Consider the following 21,912-nt stretch of genomic DNA (forward strand, 5'->3'; position numbering starts at 1 on the left):
ATTTGAGCGCCGGAGTCATCAAAGGGCTCTGACATGGCTTGGTGGATAATGACCTTGGATGGGTGCGACGGTTATAGGGCCCTGAGCTGGGGGGGGGGCGGGGGGTCCTAGTAACGAAGGATTGGTAACTGCCATAGCGATGGCAGGAATATTGTAATTCGCGCACCCCAATACGTAGTTGGCAGACATGTGACCCTTGCGGCCACAGTCTCGGCAGAACTGGTTCGAGAACTTCTTCTGTGGCATTGACGGTAAGGCCGAGATGGTCCCCACAGGTTGCGAATCTGTGGAGTCACCAAGGCTGGCAGTGTGCTCTGGCACAGGTGAAGAGTCCTCTCTGGCCGTGATTTGAGGTGGTGAGGTAGCTTGGCCCTGAGTGGTGTGGGGGAGGGACATCCCCACGAGGAGGTCCCGTCCCAATAGGAAACCTACTCCATGCCGAATCGTACGTACCACACCTAGGCGGTGAGGTTTGGTGCACCAAGGAGTGGTGACCTGCAGGACGACTGTGGGAACGGTCTTGGACTGCCCTTCGCGACCCAAGTCATGGCCCACCTGATGTGCTCGTCAACTGTGGCACTGGCTGGCACTTGGTCCCGGTCTATAAGACACAGATCGGAGCCGGTATCTACCGTAACTGGCAGAGTCACAGGTAGGGTAGAGCCATCCACCGGGGTGCCACTGTGACTGAAGAGGTCCACAACCCGCTCAGGGTGAGACCTGGACTCGGGCATAACGGCCGAGGGGGTTGTGGCACTGATCAGGTGGACGTGCCGGGTCGAAGGCACGTGCTTGAGGCACCCGGATATCCAGGGAGTAGTGCCCTGTAGCCCCACAGGCTCTGCAGGAGTCCCTCTGCTGGCTGGTCTCCGGAAGGCATCTGATTGGTCTTGAGAGGAGGCTGAGGCACCGTTCGGTGGCCTAGGAGGGTTCTGAGGGGGTTTGTGGCTCTCAGCGCTCTTGAGGCGGCACTCTGCTGCGAGGTGACCCACTTTCTTGCAAACGTTGCAAGTCCGTGGGTGTCCTTGGTGGGCGGTCCTTTGGCCGAGTGGATCCAGAGAGATGACCGGGTGGCACTATGCGTCGTGGGCGGTGCTGTGAGAGGGGTTGAAGGTCTCCCAGTCGTCAGCCAGGCGACAAGCTTCCGCAAGTGTCTTGGGTTGCTTGTCGTTAAGGTGCACTGCGAGTGGCCCAGGTACACACTGGTAGAGGTCTTCCAGCATGATCCTGTTAAACAGGTCCTGGAACTCCGGTGCACGACATGGCCTCGAGCCAGCGCTTTCCGGCTTGGATTTTGTAGGAGTAATCTCCCCGGCCCAACCAACTTCCTTTGCCTGACCTCTGAAACGCTGCCTCCACCTCTCCGGGGTGATTCATAGGCCTTTGTAATGACCCGGCGAACTTCCACCAGGTCCCCTCGCTGACCCTGATCCAGTGAGCGGAGGGCAGTCTTAGCCTTGCCGTCCAGGTGCTTGGCAAGTAGGGCGGCCCTCTCTATCTCAGTGGTAGGGTAGTTTCCGAATAAGGCTTCCACTTCTTCCAGCCATGCCTCGGGCTCATCCTCAGTCCACTTCGGGATGAGAGCGTTAATGCTGGCAATAGGGTTGGACGACACTGTAGGCGTGGGGCTGGGAGCTGGCTGCATGGCTAGGGCTTCGGCATTCACCTGTCGTGCCTTCTCCACCTCGAGCTCCTTCTCCTTGAGAGCCAGCTCATGCTTCCTCTCTTCTTCCCTTGCCTTCCTCTCTGCTTCTTTTTCCTTCCTCTCTGCTTCTCTGGCGGCTCTCTCTTGCAGGAGCAGATCATCCACCTGCCCCTTCACCCACTGGGTGAGTTCCTGCCCAGTGTAACCGGCATTCGTGCCCAGAGCCATGAGGGTCTGGAGCCTTTCCAGCTCCATGGATACATGTGGTTGGGCAGCAGAAGCCATTTCCTTAGGCTGCAGTGGAGGCTTGGATGAAAAAAATCTTAAAGGACTGGGTGCTCTGTGGCACTTTGGGGAGTGGCACCTTCTGATGAGGCGGACAAATCAAATGGAGTGTGCGGCGCACGTCACACTAAGGGGCGTTCCGCAGGACGGACACGCAGGTAGAATGGCTACCTGTACGGCCTGTACAGGTGCAATGGCACTTATGAGGAGGCGCTCCTTGTTTGGAGCACTGGTATCGTGATGGTGTGTCCTGTCGGACGACACTAGATGCAGTATACTTAAGTATAACCGAAGTGAAAGGGCACTGCTCAGTAGGCAGAGTTTGGTAATGGTGGAGGGAGAGAAAGTAAAAGGTGGGAGTACTTCAGCAGCCAGTCGCTGAACAGTGTCAAGAATTAGTGGCACTGTAAAATGATAAGACCTGACGTGCACTGGTGGTGGCCAGTCCTAAACTGGTAACGACTTCCCTGTCTGGAAGTAATGAATTTGCGTGGCACACTGTGCGAATTGTTGCTTGCGGTACACGCAAGTCTTTTGGGATAAAAATGAACAAGACCACTCGGGCAACGACAGGTATGGAAATTAGAAATGCTCAGGCCCTCGCTGAAGTACTCGGTAAATGAAACAAATAAATGTTTGCAAACTGCAATGGACACATGCGCATAACGTATCACGCTGTGTAAATGAAAGACACAAGAGACTAAAATAATGTTAATTCGGCATGCTATAATTAATGGTAAGATGTAGTACTCCTGGCTTCGTGAATACTGGGTTCTCTCTCTCTCTCTCTCTCTCTCTCTCTCTCTCTCTCTCTCTCTCTCTCTCTCTCTCGGAGAGGGTGAAAAATGATATATGAATGAACTCCCTTATATTTGAATTGAACTACTAATGTTAGTTTAATATGACGCAACTTGCGTTAAATGATTTACTTACGTTAACGTTTTTAATGAAAGAATTGTTTTTGGATAACGTTTTATGAAAATGATAACGCGCTCGCGGTGAACGATGTTTACGTTAATGTTAGCGGCTTGCGCTTATGAAATGATTTGCGTTTCAATATGAATTTTACAAAGACGCGTTTTACGTTAACAATTCTTGTGATTTACTCTACTTGAGATTTACGTTAACTTTATGTAAGATTGCTAGGTCCCTGTGAACAGTGAAATGACGGTAAGGATTTTAAAACGATGTTAGCAAACAATTGTGAATGAGGTTACGTTAAGTGCGAAGTGAAATGAAACTTCGCTCAGCGAGCGAGTGAGTGAGCGATGCGAGGTGAAACATGTGAGCGCACAGCATGTCGTTCAAAACAGCTGATTCTCTGTAAATGCGAAGGTAATTTACAACACGAACTTTTAGTTTCTTATTAAAGGCGAATTACGTTAATTTCTCTGGCAGGACGATAGATACTAGTACCGAGATCGATATTATTTACGTTAAAACTTCGAGACTTACGTTACTTTGCTTAAATTGTTTAGGTAATGTTGAAAGAGATAACAAACATGGCTGCCGCTGTGAGCGAAAACGAAGGCTGGTTGAGACCGCGCAGGCGCGAGAGTGCTCTAAGCTGAATTTAAGCTGAGAGGTAAACGGTTACCAACACTTGGAATGAAACTAAGTTAAAAATGGATTCCCTAACATATCACAGACAAAAGAATTGTACACTTCTTTTGCCGTAACTATTAGTAAAACACTCCTAACTAGCTAGGCTTTCTAATACAGCAATAAACCCTGGCAAAGCACTTCCTAGTTTGATCTGGTCCTTTCTGGCATCTATCTGTACACGTGTTAGTGTAAGCTCCTACCAGGACAGCACAAAGTAACAGAGAATTTTGCAGGGCAAATTGTTTGCTCGCCGCTAAAATAAAGCTCTGGCGCATTCGCCGTTACAATAATAAGATTTCTACCTACGCTCTTTTGACCACTTCAACAATAAAAATACTTAAACGTACCTTAAGCTAACATTGGTTATAGAATAATCATATTAATGAATGGAATACCTTACCGTGAGTCAGTGTGTCTTCTTTCCTGCAAGTGTGCTTGATTTACTTTTTGTAAAATAATTTACAGTTTACGTTTTACAACGGATAACGCGATTTACAAGCTTTTTTAAGCAAGCTAGGTTCATATCCTGGCAAGGTCGCCAATGTTACGTATATAGCGGCCTTGAGAGAGGCTAGATACGTAAACGGAAGTAAATTAGGGATTTCAAGAGGGAATTGCTTTAACTTACCGTAAACTGAGTTATTATTAATTTCTTTAGAGGGAAGGTCGCCAGAAAACTCAGCTCGTTACTTAACAACTATTTATTTACAAAAAGGCCCGTGCTGGCCTGGAGAAAAGTTAAATGATATTGGCCCCCACGTTGGGGTTCTTAGTCTCATTCAATTCAAGCTGATTTTCATTCACTTGGGGTAATGCACTTGCGGGCAGAGACGGCATGTGACTCATGGAATCTGGAAAAGAATCCCAGATTAAACGAGATAAAAGGAAAAAGACTTCTTGCTTTGATTAAGGTCTGATTAATTCTCTAACATTGGGGAAGGTAAAACTCGAATGGTTCACTGAGGTATGCACGAAAGCTTGGTCTTTAACAAGTCACAAAGGGGAGCACGTGGCCCCGATGAGGACAAAGGGCTTTGATGTAGAAGGGTGGGTAAAAATGAGAATTGAAAATGAAGTATGGTAGTAAAAGGTGCTGGGTGAAGTTTACACTTTCAGACGTACCTTTATGCAATATTCTGTGTATCCTGTAGAAGAATGCGGCCTGACCTCTGTTCAGGTCTGGGGTTCGTGTCCACCAGTACGTCGTGGGTAGGCCTAATTTTGGGAGGCTGGCAATTTGACCTCTGTCCGAGATCACGTCTCGCAGCCGACTGAGAGCGATACTGGTTGTTTTCGAATCACGGGGCTTCCAAAAACCGCCTCGAGCATTGCCTGAAAGGTGGTAAACACAACGCCAGCAAATTGGAAGGAAAATAGGTCTTATTGTAGAAGTCCCTAAAATCCATCTCGAAGCCTAGCTACTCTTGTGACTTGCCTCTCTTACCCTAAGCTTCCGTCAGACGGAAATATCATTCTACGACATACCCACTCTCCAACAACAGTCGCTTCAGGAGAAGGCATGGCTGCTACTTTTATAATTAAATATAACTAAAACTCTGCTGGGAAGGCGAGGCGTTCTATAGACGTAGCAATATATATAGATATATATATATATATATATATATATATATATATATGTGTGTGTGTGTGTGTGTGTGTGTAGTATATATATGTGTTGTGTATGTATGTATGTATGTATGTATATTGCAGTTTTTCCATTGACATCTAAAAGTGTCTGTGAATTTCTGTTATTGAATTGTAATTTCTTCTTTTACAGTGCATCAAATTATTGTGTAATTTCAATTTTATTATTATTAAATAATTTATTCAGACCATTGAGTTCAAAATTTTACTTTCATAGGACTAGTCAATACCTTTAGTAAACTTTAATTATTTGTGAGAGTACCATAGAAAAACTCTGACTGCTTATACAACTATTGCTAAGTAGCACATTGTTCAACTCAAAATGTCATAATTCCAGGAAAAATTATGGTTAAAAAATTTAAGTAGAGATGCATTACCTAAGTGTTCATTCATCAAGGTATGACCCGACAAAAGTTCTCCAAATGTAAAGCTGAAGAATAGCAGTTGGCAGATACACTGTTTGTACTTAGAGACCCATTGGTCCCCAGTCTGTCTGGGTTTTGACGGATTGCCATTTATGCTTACATTTATTTTTGTTTTCTACTGTCATTTTATCATTGTGTTTTAATTTTATTCACTTTAACATCTGAGCACTTAGTAGTTAATAGCAGATCATCTATGTTGATTTGCTCATCTGGTGCTAATATATACCAAAGCGTATTTAAGCACCAGTATTCTTTTCATCAAAAGAACTCCTGATGATTATGGTGGTTTCCATAATTAAGATCATGCTTTAGATAAAGATTACCTAGATTTGTGGTTGGTTTTGGGTGGTCTTAACAGTTGACTAATAGTCATTACAATAGCTAGTGCATTCTCTCACTCTCAATAATTTTCACGCCTTTGGTAGCTTTCCTCATTGCAGGTGTATGTATGACTTGGACATACGTATTGCAGTTTTAGAAGCAAAGTGAATTCTTCCCCTGCTTTTCTTGGTATATAAATGGTTTAAGGTTTAAAGTTACATTTTTTCTATCAGCTGTTTCTAATTGGGATTATTTGGCACTTTTTTCTAACATGTTAATTTTTGTTTTCTGTATTGGCATTGAGGAAGCTTTGCCTTTCTCTCACTTATCATTTTCTTGCATAATTCAGTCATTACAGTCATTTAGTATTAATCTCCTTTTTTATGTCTCTGGTTACAGTAATTTTTGTCTGCTTATTTTGTACACATCACATATGGATTGAATTCAAACAAGGTGTGTTTATTCTTTATCCTTCAGTTCTTAAATCCTAGTTGTTCAAAGTTTCAACAGTGTAGATGCCATTGGTTACCAGGTAAGCTGTGTGATACTTATACTGTAGAGCTAAAGTTGATAGGGACCCACATACATTGCAGTCTTAAAAGGGCTAGGCATGTTCACCAAGTCTTGCCTCCCCTAACTTAGGATTGATCAAGAGTAATGGACATACTCCCACCCAGTTTATGCCAGTGCCCCTCTTGCTGCTCCAGCACCTATTTCTGCAGATGCTACCACTCCATCTGTGATATTGGCTTCTTTCATAGACTTTGCCTCGGAGACAAAATGCAACAGCCAGAACTGAGATGTCTCTGTCACCAGATAAACCAGTTCAAGTAATCATTCCAGTAGAGTTCCATACCAAGCTCAGACCTACTTTATAAAAAAATTTTCAAGAAACATCTTCACTCCTTTGACTCACTGACTACTGGCAAAGACAGCAAGAAATATCTTCAATCACCTGATTTGTTAACTTCTGGAAGAGTCAGCAAGTTATCCCATAATGAGTGCAGTTCAGTGAATGGAAGCCAAGAACAGAAAAGGAACCATGATAGCTGGCTTTCCAGTGATCACTCATGAAACCAAATCTGCTCCTGTGCTGATGATCATAGCTACTCTAGGGTCCCAGCACAGGGAGTTCAAGCTGCTCCAGTCCTAAGACCCAGTCCACTTTTGTGATAGGGACATAAGCACCACTAGTTTTAAGAACCAGAGCTGCTCCAGTAGAAAGGACCTGAACCACTCCAGTATCATGAACCTAAGGTACTCCAGTACTAGGAACTGAGGTGCTCAGTTGCTAAGAAGTTGAACTGTTCAAGTACAAGGACCCAAGTCACTCCAGTACCAAAGACTTAAGTTTTACTTCCAAAAACTCTAGCTATTCCAGGACTAAGGACCCAGGCTACTCCAAGAATCAGACTCAAACCTAGATCCTTCATTGTAGTTCTGACCAACACCATAGTTACTAATAATTATGAGCAATTCAACTAAACAACTACCCATTTTCCACCTCAGACAATGGAAGAAGAGGTCGCCTCTGGTGGCAGAATGTTCAGAATTTAAGGATATGCTTATCTTTAGTCCTTAGTGCTCCAGAAAAGCTTATGTTCACAGATGCAGTTACAAGAATGAGTGGTTCACCTCATGGTCTTCAAGTCGGTAAGAAAGTGGTCATTGCAGGTGAGGAATTGCCTTATAAATTTCCTAGTGTTGAAGTCAGTTTTTGTAGCCCAGAAAGCCAGTCAACATGTGAAGGCCATAAATGTTGGATTCATGTTCAACAGAACAACTACCGTGGCTTGTCAGGAGCATCAATGAGACATAGAATCAGAAAGCCTGTGTCACTTGTCAGTAGAAATTTTGACAAGAACACAAGAACAGAAGGTGGAAAGTGATGCAAAAGTTCATACCAGATACTAAAACATAACTGGAAACAGCTTCAGCAGGAAAGGCCTTGTTTACCCTCATTAGTGATTGTTAGGTTTCCCTGGGACAATTTGGAGTTTTGCACCTTTCTTTCATTTACAATGAACAGGTAAGTCTTTGAGAAGAATTTATAATCCAGGAAACTTTATGTAACAATTACAGTTCCTCTCTGGCTGAATTAGGGGTGGTTTTTGGAACTTTTTCCCTTCTGCATCAACCATACTTTTGTCAGTTCCTCTGTTTGGAGACTGGATCTTCATGCTTTGAGGTTATTATCTGCCAGTGGATTCCAGATGTGGCCTGTATATGTGGCAGAGCTCAGTATTCAGTCTGGTTTGCCCGCCAATATGATTAGTGAGAGATGATGGTATTCTTGTATTAGCCTCAGTCCAAACAAACTGATTAGGACTATGCTTATGCTTCTCTAACCATGTTGGTGCTATGTATTCAGTTAACCATCAATCAGTCAACCATCAGGGTTGGGTAGGGAGGTGGTTATGAGTCAGTTCTTATTGGTGTTATTAGTGAAGAACTGAACCTCATGAATAGCTGGTGGTTCCTTTATAGGGCTTTCAAAGAGGGTTTTAATTTGATTTTTTTAACTTCCCTGACTCATTGAACTATGGACATGTCTCATGATGGAAGAACAACCTCTTGGCCTTCTGACATAACACAAGAAGATTCTAAGCAAGGGTATACTAAATGTTTCAAAGGCTTCTCAATTATCCATCCTTGTTTACGTATTATCAGGGGAACCATTTGAATTCAAGAACAGAATAGAAGGTTCTAAAGATAATTGTGTGGAAGTTGGCCAAAAATCTCATGAGTAGGAGATCGTTATTGGTAGCAGAAGGTACTCTAAAAGAAAGCCACAAATTATTGAGAATATCAACTCTTATCATTTTGGTAGTGTAGATACCACATCCAGTAATGTATCCCCAGATCCAGATGTCTTTATTGCTAAATATTTGGCCATACCATGACATCATAAAGAACAGGAAGGCCAGCAATATGCATGAGTTGTGGCCAAGAAGAACATGGTACAGTCGGCCACAGGACTAAGTACATGTATATATATATATATATATATATATATATATATATATATATATATTATATCTATATATATATATTATAAGATATATATATATATATATATATATATATTATATATGCACAGTCATGGCTGCGTTCATGCATGTTTTTTCATGATTATTTTTGTTTTCTCTGATGATTTTCTTTGTTCTTTATTTGCATTTTTACTGTAAAGCCATGAGTGAAAACAGTGATATCTCTTCCGAGGAATATGTTCTTTCTGAGGAAGAGTATGATAGTGATGACGAGCTCTCAAGTGATGAAATAAGTGAAATAAGTGATAATGACGTGGAAGAACTAGAGGTAAAAGGTGGGTTTACATATGTTACTAACATATTAGAGGATCATCGTCCAGCAATGTTGCCAGACTTTTCTATTCTGTTTTATATATTAATGGAAAAGAATGTGAAGTTATATATACACATGTGTATATATATGTATACACACATATACTATATTATATATAACATTTACTTTTACTTCTCGCCATATCAACCCATGAATTTTCTCTTTTTTGGGGGGGATTTTCTTGAAAAAATAATGCAGCTCTTTCATTAGCCCATGAACAGTTTTATCTCATTATCATAAAAAAAATATTAGTATATGAATCCCTAGGCGTAAGGAAAAGTGCATCCCCAAGCGCTTGATTTACCCCTGAAAAAACGTCACAAAAGTCTGGCAACATTGCTGGACGATGATCCTCTAATATGTTAGTAACATATGTAAACCCACCTTTTACCTCTAGTTCTTCCACGTCATTATCACTTATTTCATCACTTGAGAGCTCGTCATCACTATCATACTCTTCCTCAGAAAGAACATATTCCTCGGAAGAGATATCACTGTTTTCACTCATGGCTTTACAGTAAAAATGCAAATAAAGCAAAGAAAATCATCAGAGAAAACAAAAATAATCATGAAAAAACATGCATGAACGCAGCCATGACTGTGCATCAACTTATGAGTGAGGAGGCTGTGACATCATAGCCAAGAATGTCCACGATTGGCTGAAATAAAAGTAGGATGAGCTTAGTGTGTGTTATCACAGCCCACCCACGCTTGCAAAAACCAATAGCAGACATAACCCAATGCTACAAGCTTCCCTATTGTGCTATGGAGTTATGACGACGTTTATACATCACGGGGAGCGTCACTGTACCTTCCATGAGGTCGTAGAAATGTCACGGTCCCGAAGGGGTTAAATATGATTGTGTGTGTGTGTGTGTTTATGCGGCCAGAAACAATAAAGGTATACCATAAAGTAATTAATACTGCACATGTAGCATTAAAGCCTGAGACAAAGTCAGTAGGCAAATGCACATATGCATAGTGTTAATTTTTTATTTCTGTGCATTTAATTTAGTTGTGTTCTTACACGAATACAAACCCTTGGGCTCTTTGTGGGATTAACTTTCAGCAAGGTGGAAATCCAGCCATTAAACTTCTTGCAAGGTGGTTATGTAAGTTACCAAAGGTAGGGCAGAAGTGCCACTCACATAGTTAGTTCGCTCAAATCTATGCAGTTTACTTTTGGCTGCAGTCTCACTGATAATTGTGTTCCTTCTCTGTTGTGCCATTTGGGTTTATTTTCTGTGTTCGTATATTTTTGTTTATACCATGCATATCTTGAAACAATTCATCATTTTTTTCTTGTCTCTATAATGATATATTCTCTTATATAATTTTATTTTGTTTTGTGTATTCTATTTTATGGAACACACTGTCTTTTATTTTAGACTACACATTTCTTGGAATGTTTTAATGTTTTAGTCTTTCGGATGATGTATAGATGAAGATCGACACAAGAAAGTTTTTTCATGTTTCCAGGTGAAGGTTTCATATGCAGATCGTACAAAGATTTGTCTTCCTTAAATAGCGAGTTTTTACCCCTCTCCCTCAGTGCAGAATTTCTTGTCTCAAGATCTTTGACAGTGTGTTTGTCCCGACTTGCTGTCCAGAACCAATGGGAGTTCCTGTCTACGGTTCCTGTCTTGTTTCTTGCCCCGTCTCAGGAGGGGAGGATGGTGATTGAGTCAATGACTTGCTCCCTTCCCCTCTGTGTTTGTTGTTCTTGGGTCTCCTGAGCCCCTCTCTGTTTGTTGTTCTTAGTCTCCTGAGCAGTGTCGGGAGGGAGAGGGCACCATTTTGGAAAAAGTTTCTTTTCCTTCGATGGCCACCTCTTATTCTCCTTCTGGTTCCTCCATTTGCTTTATCTTTCTTGGAAGTTTTTTTTTTTTTTTTTTATTCCTCTCATTCCGTGGTGGCGGCTTATTCTCCCACTGTTGACAGAGTATCTCTTGCAGAGCTTTGGACCCCCTTCTGCAGTGGTCTGTTCTGGTGCTTTGCCTTCTGATGCTCTCATGAAACAGTTGGTGACAGAGTCAACGCTGTTTTTCAGGAGAGATTCACCCATATTGTGAAGAAGTGTTGCAGGTCTCCCTCATGGGTATTTCACTCCAGCAGAGATTGGCAATTGGGAAATCTACAGCAGTGCTTTCTTCCCTTGACCCTACTGTTTGTTGTCATAAGAGGAATGTCAAGGCTCCTGTTAGCCTTTGGGGGTAGTGAAGGCTTTGGCAGTTAACCCATTTATCAGAGTCCCGCATTCCTATGACAAACATGACAGATTCTGCACAAATGCAGAAGTGCTTCGATTCCAGGCCCGTGTCACATCGTTGCTCGCACATTTGTGACATTAGTCACCATCTTTCCAGATTTCCCTGTTCATCCTCTACCAGAAGGCCCTCTGGTCGGTCAACATTCAAGCTTTCATGATTGTCTCCTGTTGCAGATCCATGTCCGTGAAGATGTGCACATACTAAAAGTTAGTCTTCCAGTTAGTTGTTTGGCCTTGCTCCTTAACCCTTAAACGCCGAAGCGGTATTTTAAAAATCGTCTCCCGTATGCCGGCAGCGTTCGCGAGTGAGCGCTGAAGCGGAAATTTTTTTTTTTTTTTTTAAATCACAGCATGCTTAGTTTTCAAGATTAAGAGTTCATTTTTGGCTCCCTTTTTGTCATTGCCTGAAGTTTAGTATGCAATCATCAGAAATGAAAAAATATCATTATCATATATAAATATTGGGATATATGACAGCGCAAAAAATAATTTAATACTATATAATTGTATACAAATCGTGCTGTGAGCAAAACGGTTAAAGCTAACAAGTTAATTTTTTTTCGTTGTATTGTACACTAAATTGTGATCATTTTGGTATATAACACATTGTAAAACGATCAAGGCAACACAGAGAAAATATTATCACAAAATGATGCATGAATTCGTAACGCACGGACGCAAAAAAAAGTTGTTTTCAAAAATTCACCATAAATCTAAATATTGTGCTAGAGACTTCCAATTTGTTGCAAAATGAAGGTAATTGCTTGAATATTACTAGACTGTAAGTTTTTTTAGCTTACAATTGCAGTTTTTGACCATTTTGGTTGAGTCAAAGTTGACCTAAGGACAAATTTTTTCTATTTATCATTATTTATATAAAAATATTTCAAAACTGATAAAAGCTACAACCATAATTTGTTTTTAGTTGTATTCTACATGAAATTGCACACATTTTCATATATAAAACTTTATGTAACGGCTAATTTAAAATGGTGCAAACATTATGACAATTGGACGAAAAAATTTAGAGAGTTACCGCGCGGACATAAGGAAAAAGTTTATTTCATAAATTCACCATAAATCGAAATATTGTGATAGAGACTTCCAATTTGTTGCAAAATAAAGGTAAATGATTGAATATTACTAGAATGTAATAGTTTTAGCTTACAATTGCGTTTTTCGATCATTTCGGTCGAGTCAAAGTTGACCGAAGGTTGAAATTATGGCACTTATTGTTATTTATATGAAAATATCTCAAAACTGATAAAAGCTACAACCATGGGTTGTTTTTAGTTGTATTCTACATGAAATTGTGCACATTTTCATATATAAAACTATGTAACGGCTAATATAAAATGGTGCAAAAATTATGTCAAAGTGACGAAATAATATCTGAGATGTGTTGCTGATACTTTTTAGTGCAAGAAGAAAGAAATTTGCGCTTGCGCGCCTGGGTAACAATTGTAAACAAAACAATGCCTTGATCTGTCAGCTCCCAGCATCCCCAAAGGTGCGTGATTCAAAAGTTTTTGCCAAGTAAGCCTATAACTATTTTTCCGCGAATTTAAAAAAAAAAAATTTTATATCGACGTTCCATACGTCCAATCGGCACCCAACAGACAGTTTATATCGACGTTTAATACATCCAATCAGCGTTAAAGGGTTAACATCTTATAGTCTCTTATGTTCTCGTTCTCATGGGAGAGATTGGGTTCGTCATTCAAGGTCACTTGGCCACGGGTATGACAACACGGATGAATGACCATACATGTACTATTGACACATGGCCATCGCACAGGAGGGTGTGGAACTTGTCTCAAGATGGCGTGTCAGGGAACGGGCCACTCATCTTGCTCACATGAAGGGTTGAGAAGAGAATGGGATGGCATACAGCCATGCCATGTTGCACCACTTGATTTCCCATCGGATCACCGCCTCGTTCATTCTGTCGAGAGAAGAGCATTGATAGATCTACAGTCGACATTTAGAATGGCACCAAATCACACCCGCAGCTGTGCACATTGGACATCTGTCTGAATCACGCCTCCAACCTTGAGCATTTTGTCCACGACCTTGAGAGTTACATTTACAGCTGTGCAAGTTACGACCGCAGCCATGCAAGCCATGACCACAGCTGTCCGAGTCTTGTTCTTGTCCACCCGAATTTGAGCAATGTTGCGGTTTCTCTTTCCAGAATGCGAAATATAATGACGGTAAGGTGTAAGGTGGTGACACCCAAGTACAAGTCCAGCAACAGCACATTTGTGCAATGCCTTTTGATCATGTAGGTAACCACCAACAGACGTCACCATATCTACATAAAAGCAAACAGAATGGTTCTGCCAATGAGTGTGTTCAGTCAGACCCATTCTTTCTATTGTGTTCGGCCAGAGACTAGACACTTTCCAGGTAGAAAGAAATCTCCTGTTTCATCGTTCTCATTCCAAAACTGACTCTTGATTGTTCGTACATTAATATTAACTTTCAACTGCTGAGCCAAGGTAGTTACAGAGTTCTGTAGAACCATACTGCCCTAGGCTTCTGAGACAGGAATTGATCAATTTTGATTGTGCAAGATTTTTCCTGGTACAATCAGAATTACTTTCTAACTTCTTTGATCTACGGATCAGACCTGTACTCCTCAGTACAACAGCCTCAGTATTCATTTCTCAGCACAAATATGAAGGCTAATTCTAGAAGCAAAAGAGGGGTCTTGACCATCACAGCCTCTCTCAGAGAGGTGAGAGGACTTCGCCTAATGATGACACAACTACTTTTCCATTGGGTGTTGTACACACTTCCCCTCCAGAGATACATCGTGCATCAAAGCATCAACTGAAGAGCATTCACATACACTTCAAGAGGTTAGTTTAAGTTGGGTACTTAATCTAACTTAACCTAGCCTAACTAATTCTAATCTAGCCTTACCAGTCCTGAATTTCATTATCCTGGAATTTCTTGTCTAATGATATCAACCAGGAGGTAGTCTCCTATTCTACAAGGGACGACTAGGTTGGGTTAGGTATGTTTGGGTACTTAGCCTGGCTTAACTAGTTCTACTCTACCTTACCAAACCTGCTCTTCAACGTCCGGTGTCTTCTTGTTTCATGGCATCATCTTTCTTCAGGGGTCCAGGTTGGGTTAGGTTAGATACTTTCAACCTAGCCTAGACTTAACCAAACCTAGTCCAACCTGAACTATTATTCACCGCAATAGCCTAGATCTTCTTGAAGCTCTAAGCCTGAGGATCCAAAATTAGGCTTCACGTAATGTTTTTAATGAATGTTACCATGGTAGTTCCTTAGTCAATAAGAGAAGGGATGGGGGCTGGTGTCCTATCATCTCCTCTATTTATGGTGCGGGTGCACAGATTTGCAGTGGTCAACCAGTCACGCTCCAGGATGAGGGATGAATGACAGACAAGTTCGGCCACTAGGGTCGGTTTAAGAAAGAAGTGTCCAAGAAAACTATTTCTTTTAGGCTACATGAAGTTATTAAGCATGCCTATTCCTCCTCATCAGTTTCTGCTGCCAATACTGCACATACAAAAGCACAATACATTAGAGGAGTGGTCTCCTCTTTGCCATTCATTCAAGAACTTTTCTGTTCATAGTATTTTGACTGCTAGTTTCAATTCCTTCTACCTGTGTAACATTGCCCACAGGTCCTTGGATACTTTCTTCCTTGGGTCCAGTGGTGGTGTTCAAGTTGTGTAGCTCACCCAGTGCCCCTAGCGGGACAGTTTGTATTTTGCATAAGATGAGGGTATGAAAATGAGAATGATTGAGATGGCTTGTCTCTTTTCTTTCCCTTTTCACCTTTCTTCTCTTTTTATGGACATGAAGAAGATGGAGTCATCATATGCTGGAAGTGGTCAGATACTGTAGTTCAGAGCATTTTATATTCTACACAAATATACCTTTCAGTAGCAAACCCTTCCTCTCTCTAGGAAGGGGAGAGAGGAACGATAACAAACATGTATAGGTGGCTACTTTAGTTTATCTGAACAGATCTAGCTATCAACAACACCTCTAAACTAAGTTTTGACAACTTGTAATTGGTCCTACTCAGTCAAGAAGTGGTGTCTAGGAGCTCCATTTCTTTTGACTTGATGCAGTTACACTCCTGCTGTGAGGAGTAGATGTAAGCTGTAGCTACTGCTGCAATTATCAGTTGATATACAACTCGAGGAGAGAGTATTGTGTGGCTCTTCAGACAGCTTCAGGAGCCTCAGTGTCTTGAATAGGCACTCCTTTAATAGCATAGCAATGACACCAATTTAGTGCCTGGTTACACTACCCTCCTTCAGGGAAATTTTCATTCTTCAGAACATTGACCATAGTAGCAAGCTCTTACTCTTCCTTTCTTGGAACTTGAACACAGTTCTTTTTAGTCTTTCAAGAGTCTCAGGATCCAAGATAGACATTCCTCAGTGTGAGAGCAACAACATCACAGTATGTACTGTAGTGCCATGATTACCAAAACAGCCTAGTGTCCATTCATTTACTCTAAGGCAGTGTAAGTACACCCGCAGACAGAAGTACATTAAGTACAGTTGCCAACCAGACATCACAAGCAAGGTGAAGTCAGGAGATAAGGACAGTTGATCTTGGAGCCTGAACTTCTGGAATTCATTCAACCTCAGAAGAAGCTTGATCATAGTCCTCCGTTTCTCAACTTCCTGAAGTTGGCTCTGTTCTGATCTGCCCACTCGTTTTACAAGTTTTGAAGGTGATCAGTGAGGTGGATTATCCTCCTCTTGTGGTCCTGTGGCACCAATGACAGTATGACACTTCTGTTGCCTCCGTGAACTAGTTTTTCAACCCAATGCCAATGAGTTGTTGTTCATTAGCTTCCACTTGCCCAAGAAATGGCGTCTGATAGTTATTTCTCTGACAAGGGAGATGATCAAATAAGCATACCCCACAACTTCCCGGTGACACCAGTACATTTTGGGCAAGATTTCTCAAGGCCAGGGTCACTGGTCTGTCCATCGCATTCAGGAAGAACCTGTTGGTCAAGTACTGGGATGGAGTGTAATCGTTCAGATCACATTCATCTTCTTTTATCTTGGGACGTTGGATCCTATGGTGGATGTTCAACAGTCATGTAGTTCACCCAGCTGCAAGGAGGTGTGTGTGTGTGTGTAGGACTGGCCTCCTCCCTTCCTCTTCCAGTGGACAGAGGAACGTGTGCATGCAGGTGATCTAGATGACTGAGTAACCTATCTATAATCAAGTTTTATTTGGATTAGTGATGCAAATCCTTCCTTCTCTCTAGTGTCAGTTCAGAGATTTACTTACAATCCTCGTCCAAAAGTAAGTCACCCACATGTAAAAACAAAGAGTTTGTATTCGTGTAGAAACAGTTGACAAATTTTTAAGTAATTTGTATTTTTCCTAATATACAAACCTGGGGTCTTTACATAGTTAAGTAAGCTGCATAGATTTGAGCAAACTCTGACTAGGTGGACTGCCCCTACCTTTGGTAACTGTTACCATAACCACCTTGCAAAAAGTTTAATGGCCAGATTTCCAGCTTGCTGAAAGTTAATCCCCTATAAAAAAGACCTCAGGTTTGCATGTAAGAAAAACACAAATTACTTAAAAATTTGTCATTTTTTATTTACATTCAACATTGTCCAGTTTAGGTTTCAAGCCACATACTATGTTTTTACAGACACAGGATGTGTCAGAAGTGTGTTTTTGAGTTACTGTTACATAATCCTCTTATGATCCAGCATGGCTTTGGATCTAAGGATGCCAAAAAATTTATGTACCTATATCAGCGTATTATTTGTAATTTTTTCATTATTCTTTGAAATTTTGAAGTTTTCACAAGATTTAATTTGTCGGGTGTCACTTTTATGTTTCTTATCTAGTTGATGGCATTTTGTATTAATTAGTTGTATGGATATTTTTTATATCACCTACTGTATCACTCATTTTATTTATTATCTCTTTTACTCATTTTATTTATTATCTCTATGATAACTTCTTATATTTGCTTTTACTAAAATTATTTCTCTTTTAATATAACTATATTTCCAGTTTTATTATTAGGTCTGGTAATAGAAAGTTATCAGGTGTGCAAAAGTGAATTTTTGAAAACTAGTAAATAAAAGAAAAGATTAATGTAGTCAAGTGCAAAGACATGAGGAACATTTCTGTCTTCATTTATAACCAAAAGAAACAAATCATGCCTCATAGCTGTTCGTGCTTGTGCTTTCTCAAACACTCAAAATCCTTCACATATTATTTCTGAATTGTAATCAAGAAGAATAATTTGTGAAGAGAACCTTTAAAAGTAATCTACCTTGTCAATATTCATACTCTCAGCTTTTTAATTGCATCTGGTTAGATTTATGGCCAGTGTTAAAAATACTGTTAGCTCCAAAGTTTCTACTCCCATATTATTGTCATTTCTAGCTCCAAAGTTTCTACTCCCATATTATTGTCATTTCTAGCTCCAAAGTTTCTACTCCCATATTATTGTCATTTCTAGCTCCAAAGTTTCTACTCCCATATTATTGTCATTTCTAGCTCCAAAGTTTCTACTCCCATATTATTGTCATTTCTAGCTCCAAAGTTTCTACTCCCATATTATTGTCATTTCTAGCTCCAAAGTTTTCTGGCTCCCTTTATGCCCATCTGAGCTCCAAAGTTCTACTCCCATATTATTGTCATTTCTAGCAAATTTCAGAGTTTCTACTCCAAACATATTTATTAGCATCTAGCTCCAAAAGATTTCTTACTCCCATATTAAAATTTGTCATTAAATTCTAGCTTTTCCAGTAAATTTCTACTTCCATATTATATAAGTTTCATTATTTCTACTCCCAAAAAAATACTACTCCCAAATTTAATTAATATTAGTCATTTCTAAAGCTCCCAAAGTTTCTACTCCCATATTATTGTCATTTCTAGCTCCAAAGTTTCTACTCCCATATTATTGCCATTTCTAAACTAATCTAAGTATATTACAACACAAAGAGTATTTAAAAACTAATTTTTTTCTGTAACATTTTTTCATAGAAGACATGAGTCATTTTTTGCTTGTTCAGCCACTTTATATTCTCATGAAATTTCTTACAAATTACAAAGGTAATTATGTTCTTTTTGTTTTTATATACAGTGTATTTTTAGGCTTTTGGATTTATTTGCTTAAAATACTTTTCCTCTTGTCTTACAGCAAGATTCTGGTGGAATATCATTGGAAGGGCCTCTGAGTGCAGATTATTACGAAATCAGGGAACTCCTATATCAACAATATGCAATTTTATAGGCCCTCTTGTGCATCTGTGTTCTCACTTTGAACTTGATGATTATGTCTCTTAAGATTTTTGTTAACAAGGTGTAGATAATTCTTACTGTTTAGTTTGAAATGTCTTTGTGTTGTACTTTTGCTTTAATGGTCAGGAACATTATGGTGGGCCAACAGTACAGCAATAATCATAAAAGTGATGTACTCGCACGTTAGAAAGATAGAGAATTTTATGTTAGGAAAAGTGGTTTATATCAAGATACAGAATTTTACACAAGGAAAAGTGGTTTATGTATATCATAAGGACACACAATAAGTATGCCATAGTATTTTTGTCTGAGGGTTGTCTACAATTACCTGAAAAATTTTGGGGGGACCAAAAACTGTATTTTTAAAGTTTGGGAAGTGCAAAATCCTTGAACTGTAGTTTTTATTTTAACTCTTCATTTGTCCCTTAATCTCATGTACATAGTATGTAAATTTTAATAACATATTTTAAACTTTTCATACCAGTTTAATATAGTTATTTTGTTGCAGTACTTAAAAGCAAGATTTAATGAATAGTACAATATTAACAATAAAATAGTTGACAATGGAAAGGAAACTGCAAATTTGTTAAATTCTTTTGCATATTTATAGTGTAGTCATATAAAAGTTAGATTATATTTTTTATTGTTCTTATGTTATCACTAAAAGTTAGTACAGCGTAAGAATTTGGTGTTTGGAGCCAAGGTGACTTTCCATGACTGATAAAATGCTTTATTGTTGAAGTTTCATTTTTCATGTGTTCATAAAAAAAATTTATTTTTGCTGTAATATCTTTGAGAACTTTGAGTTAGTTTTCTCAGTGCAGTGAAAATAGCAATAAGTTTAGAAAATTTAAAGATGCACTGTGACATTATGCTAGAAGTACATACTTTTTCTGTATATTGTATAATTTAATTCATACTTTACATACTAGTGATTTGACTATACTTTACATACTAGTGATTTGACTATACTTTGCATACTAGTAATTTGACTAAAGTCCCAGTAGTGAACCAAAGTTACTGGTCTTTTTGCAGGACTGACTGAAACATTTCATATTGTTCATTAGTGTTTGTTACTTATGCTTTCAAGATTGAAACTTGAGATCTTTGTTTCACAGAAATTATAAAATTTGGACAAACTCATGAAGATTGGATCTATTCCTTTTCATGTGCCTCACTTTGTAAGTAATGTTCTGGAGTTTGAACACATATACTTTTGTAATTTCTTGTTACAGGTTCACTGTCCCTTATCCAAACCCTTGGGCCTGGCTGTGTTTTGAGTTTTGGATTTTTTTGGATTTCAAAACTGGAGTTTCATCCATAAATACACTTAAACACTTCCTTTCCAACAAAAACTATGTAAAACCAAAAAATGTACAGCATTAAAAAGCCATAATCAACATATACACTTGTGCATGTGTTAATGTATATGTATCTTGCATCCCTTAAAACATTGTCCCCAAAACAAGATTTCATCAGCTGTATTGTGTATCGTGCAATTTCAGGAGATTACACTTGGCTATGCTTAATATGCGAGTAATAATTCTCAGCAGATTATACCATACTGTCTCAGATTCAGTATTTCCATTGATTTTGCATATTATTGCATTGCATATTATAACTAAGTTAGCTTTTGACTAATTAACAGGCCTAGAAGCAAAAGTTCATTAGGCTTGATGCAAATCATCATACAATCAAATAGGCTTACTGCACGTGGTTTGTCTAATAATTCATTACTATATCTTATAATTAACAACCACTTACTATTTCATTTAAAACAGTGCCATACACAACTGCAAAACCTAATATAAACAACTAAATTGAGAAACAGCTTTTTGCAGTTATTAATTGCTGTAACCATCACGTTTATTAAGTTACATTGCATTTAGCATGGAGAAGGTCTTCAAAGAAGTATACCACTAAATTTAATCATGTAGGCTGCAGGCTGCAAAATGTTTTAGAATAGACAAAAGCAATATCCAAAACTGGTTAAATCACACCTATAATTCATTAAAATTTACTCCATTTTTACAAAAAAAAAAATATATCTTTGAATCATGTTTCATTTAGCAACTTCTGTAATGGCTGTGAGGAGATTGGTATTGCTTAGTCACCTGCTTTTGAGAATGAAAACGTTATTGTAATGTAAATTGTATATAGCACATGATCACAATGTTCAGATTAAAAAATGCAATATGATGATAATATATGCAACATCACTGGATGCAAGTCATATACAAACTTACGTTTTTTTAAATATTTCTGTACTATTTGACTTTTGTAAATGGAGATTTCTCTCCACAATAAAAAAAATATATTTTAAGGTATATGGATAAGGGATTGTAAGTCTGTATGTAAGTCTGTACGTATACTATATGTGTATAAGATTTGGAGTATCTATTTATGTTCAAGAAAAGTAGCTTTTGATGTTCATGCCTGGAAGAGTTCACATCACCATATTGTATGTGTTTCACCACCATTGTCTTTTATAATTAATTTTCTAATTAACCATCTTTATCATTAGTTTTTTTAACATTTCTTTCTGGATTTTGCTACCACCAGAAGTTGGATTTCATTCAGGGAGCAAGGTTCTCATCCATGTGCAGCAAAGCAGCCTTGTAGAGAAAACTGCTTCAATTCAGCCAGAATGAAACAGAAGTGGCGTGAGGGGGACCCTGTGTCTGGGTCCAAAAGGTTTCTAGAATGAGTCACTTGAAATATTAAATACATTTATGATATAAAGATATGCTCCTATATAAAAATTTGTACCTTCACAATCTCCAAAATATTAAAACCCAGGATTTAAATGAAAGAGCCTAAAAGATTGCTCTTTCTTCGTTTCGGGAAGAGACTACCCGCTACTAGTAGCAGACTAAGGGCTTTACTGTTTTCAAACACGATTATGCGGTAGTTAGCAGGTAAAACCAAATTGCATTTGTACTGCAGCACATCAATCCTATCCTGAAGCAACAAATTGACTTAACACTAAATGGAGTTATAACTGCTGCTCCCATTATGAATGTTTACCTTCAATAAAGGTATAAGATATGGAGCTAGTTCTTA

The 21,912-nt window shown here is 39.3% G+C and overlaps 1 protein-coding gene across 1 annotated transcript in view; it reads left to right on the forward strand.

Annotated features, from left to right (window-relative positions):
- LOC135216419 (probable cleavage and polyadenylation specificity factor subunit 2) overlaps nt 1-21,591 on the forward strand; it is a 217,622-nt gene extending 196,031 nt beyond the window's left edge. The window contains exon 17 of the mRNA XM_064251764.1: nt 18,749-21,591. Coding sequence (XP_064107834.1) covers nt 18,749-18,841 — 93 coding nt within the window. The 3' untranslated portion in view covers nt 18,842-21,591. The remainder of the gene's footprint in view (nt 1-18,748) is intronic.
- The last annotated feature ends 321 nt before the right edge of the window (nt 21,592-21,912 follow it).

The sequence above is a fragment of the Macrobrachium nipponense genome, chromosome 6, assembly GCF_015104395.2.
Source record: "Macrobrachium nipponense isolate FS-2020 chromosome 6, ASM1510439v2, whole genome shotgun sequence".
Lineage (NCBI taxonomy): Eukaryota > Metazoa > Arthropoda > Malacostraca > Decapoda > Palaemonidae > Macrobrachium > Macrobrachium nipponense.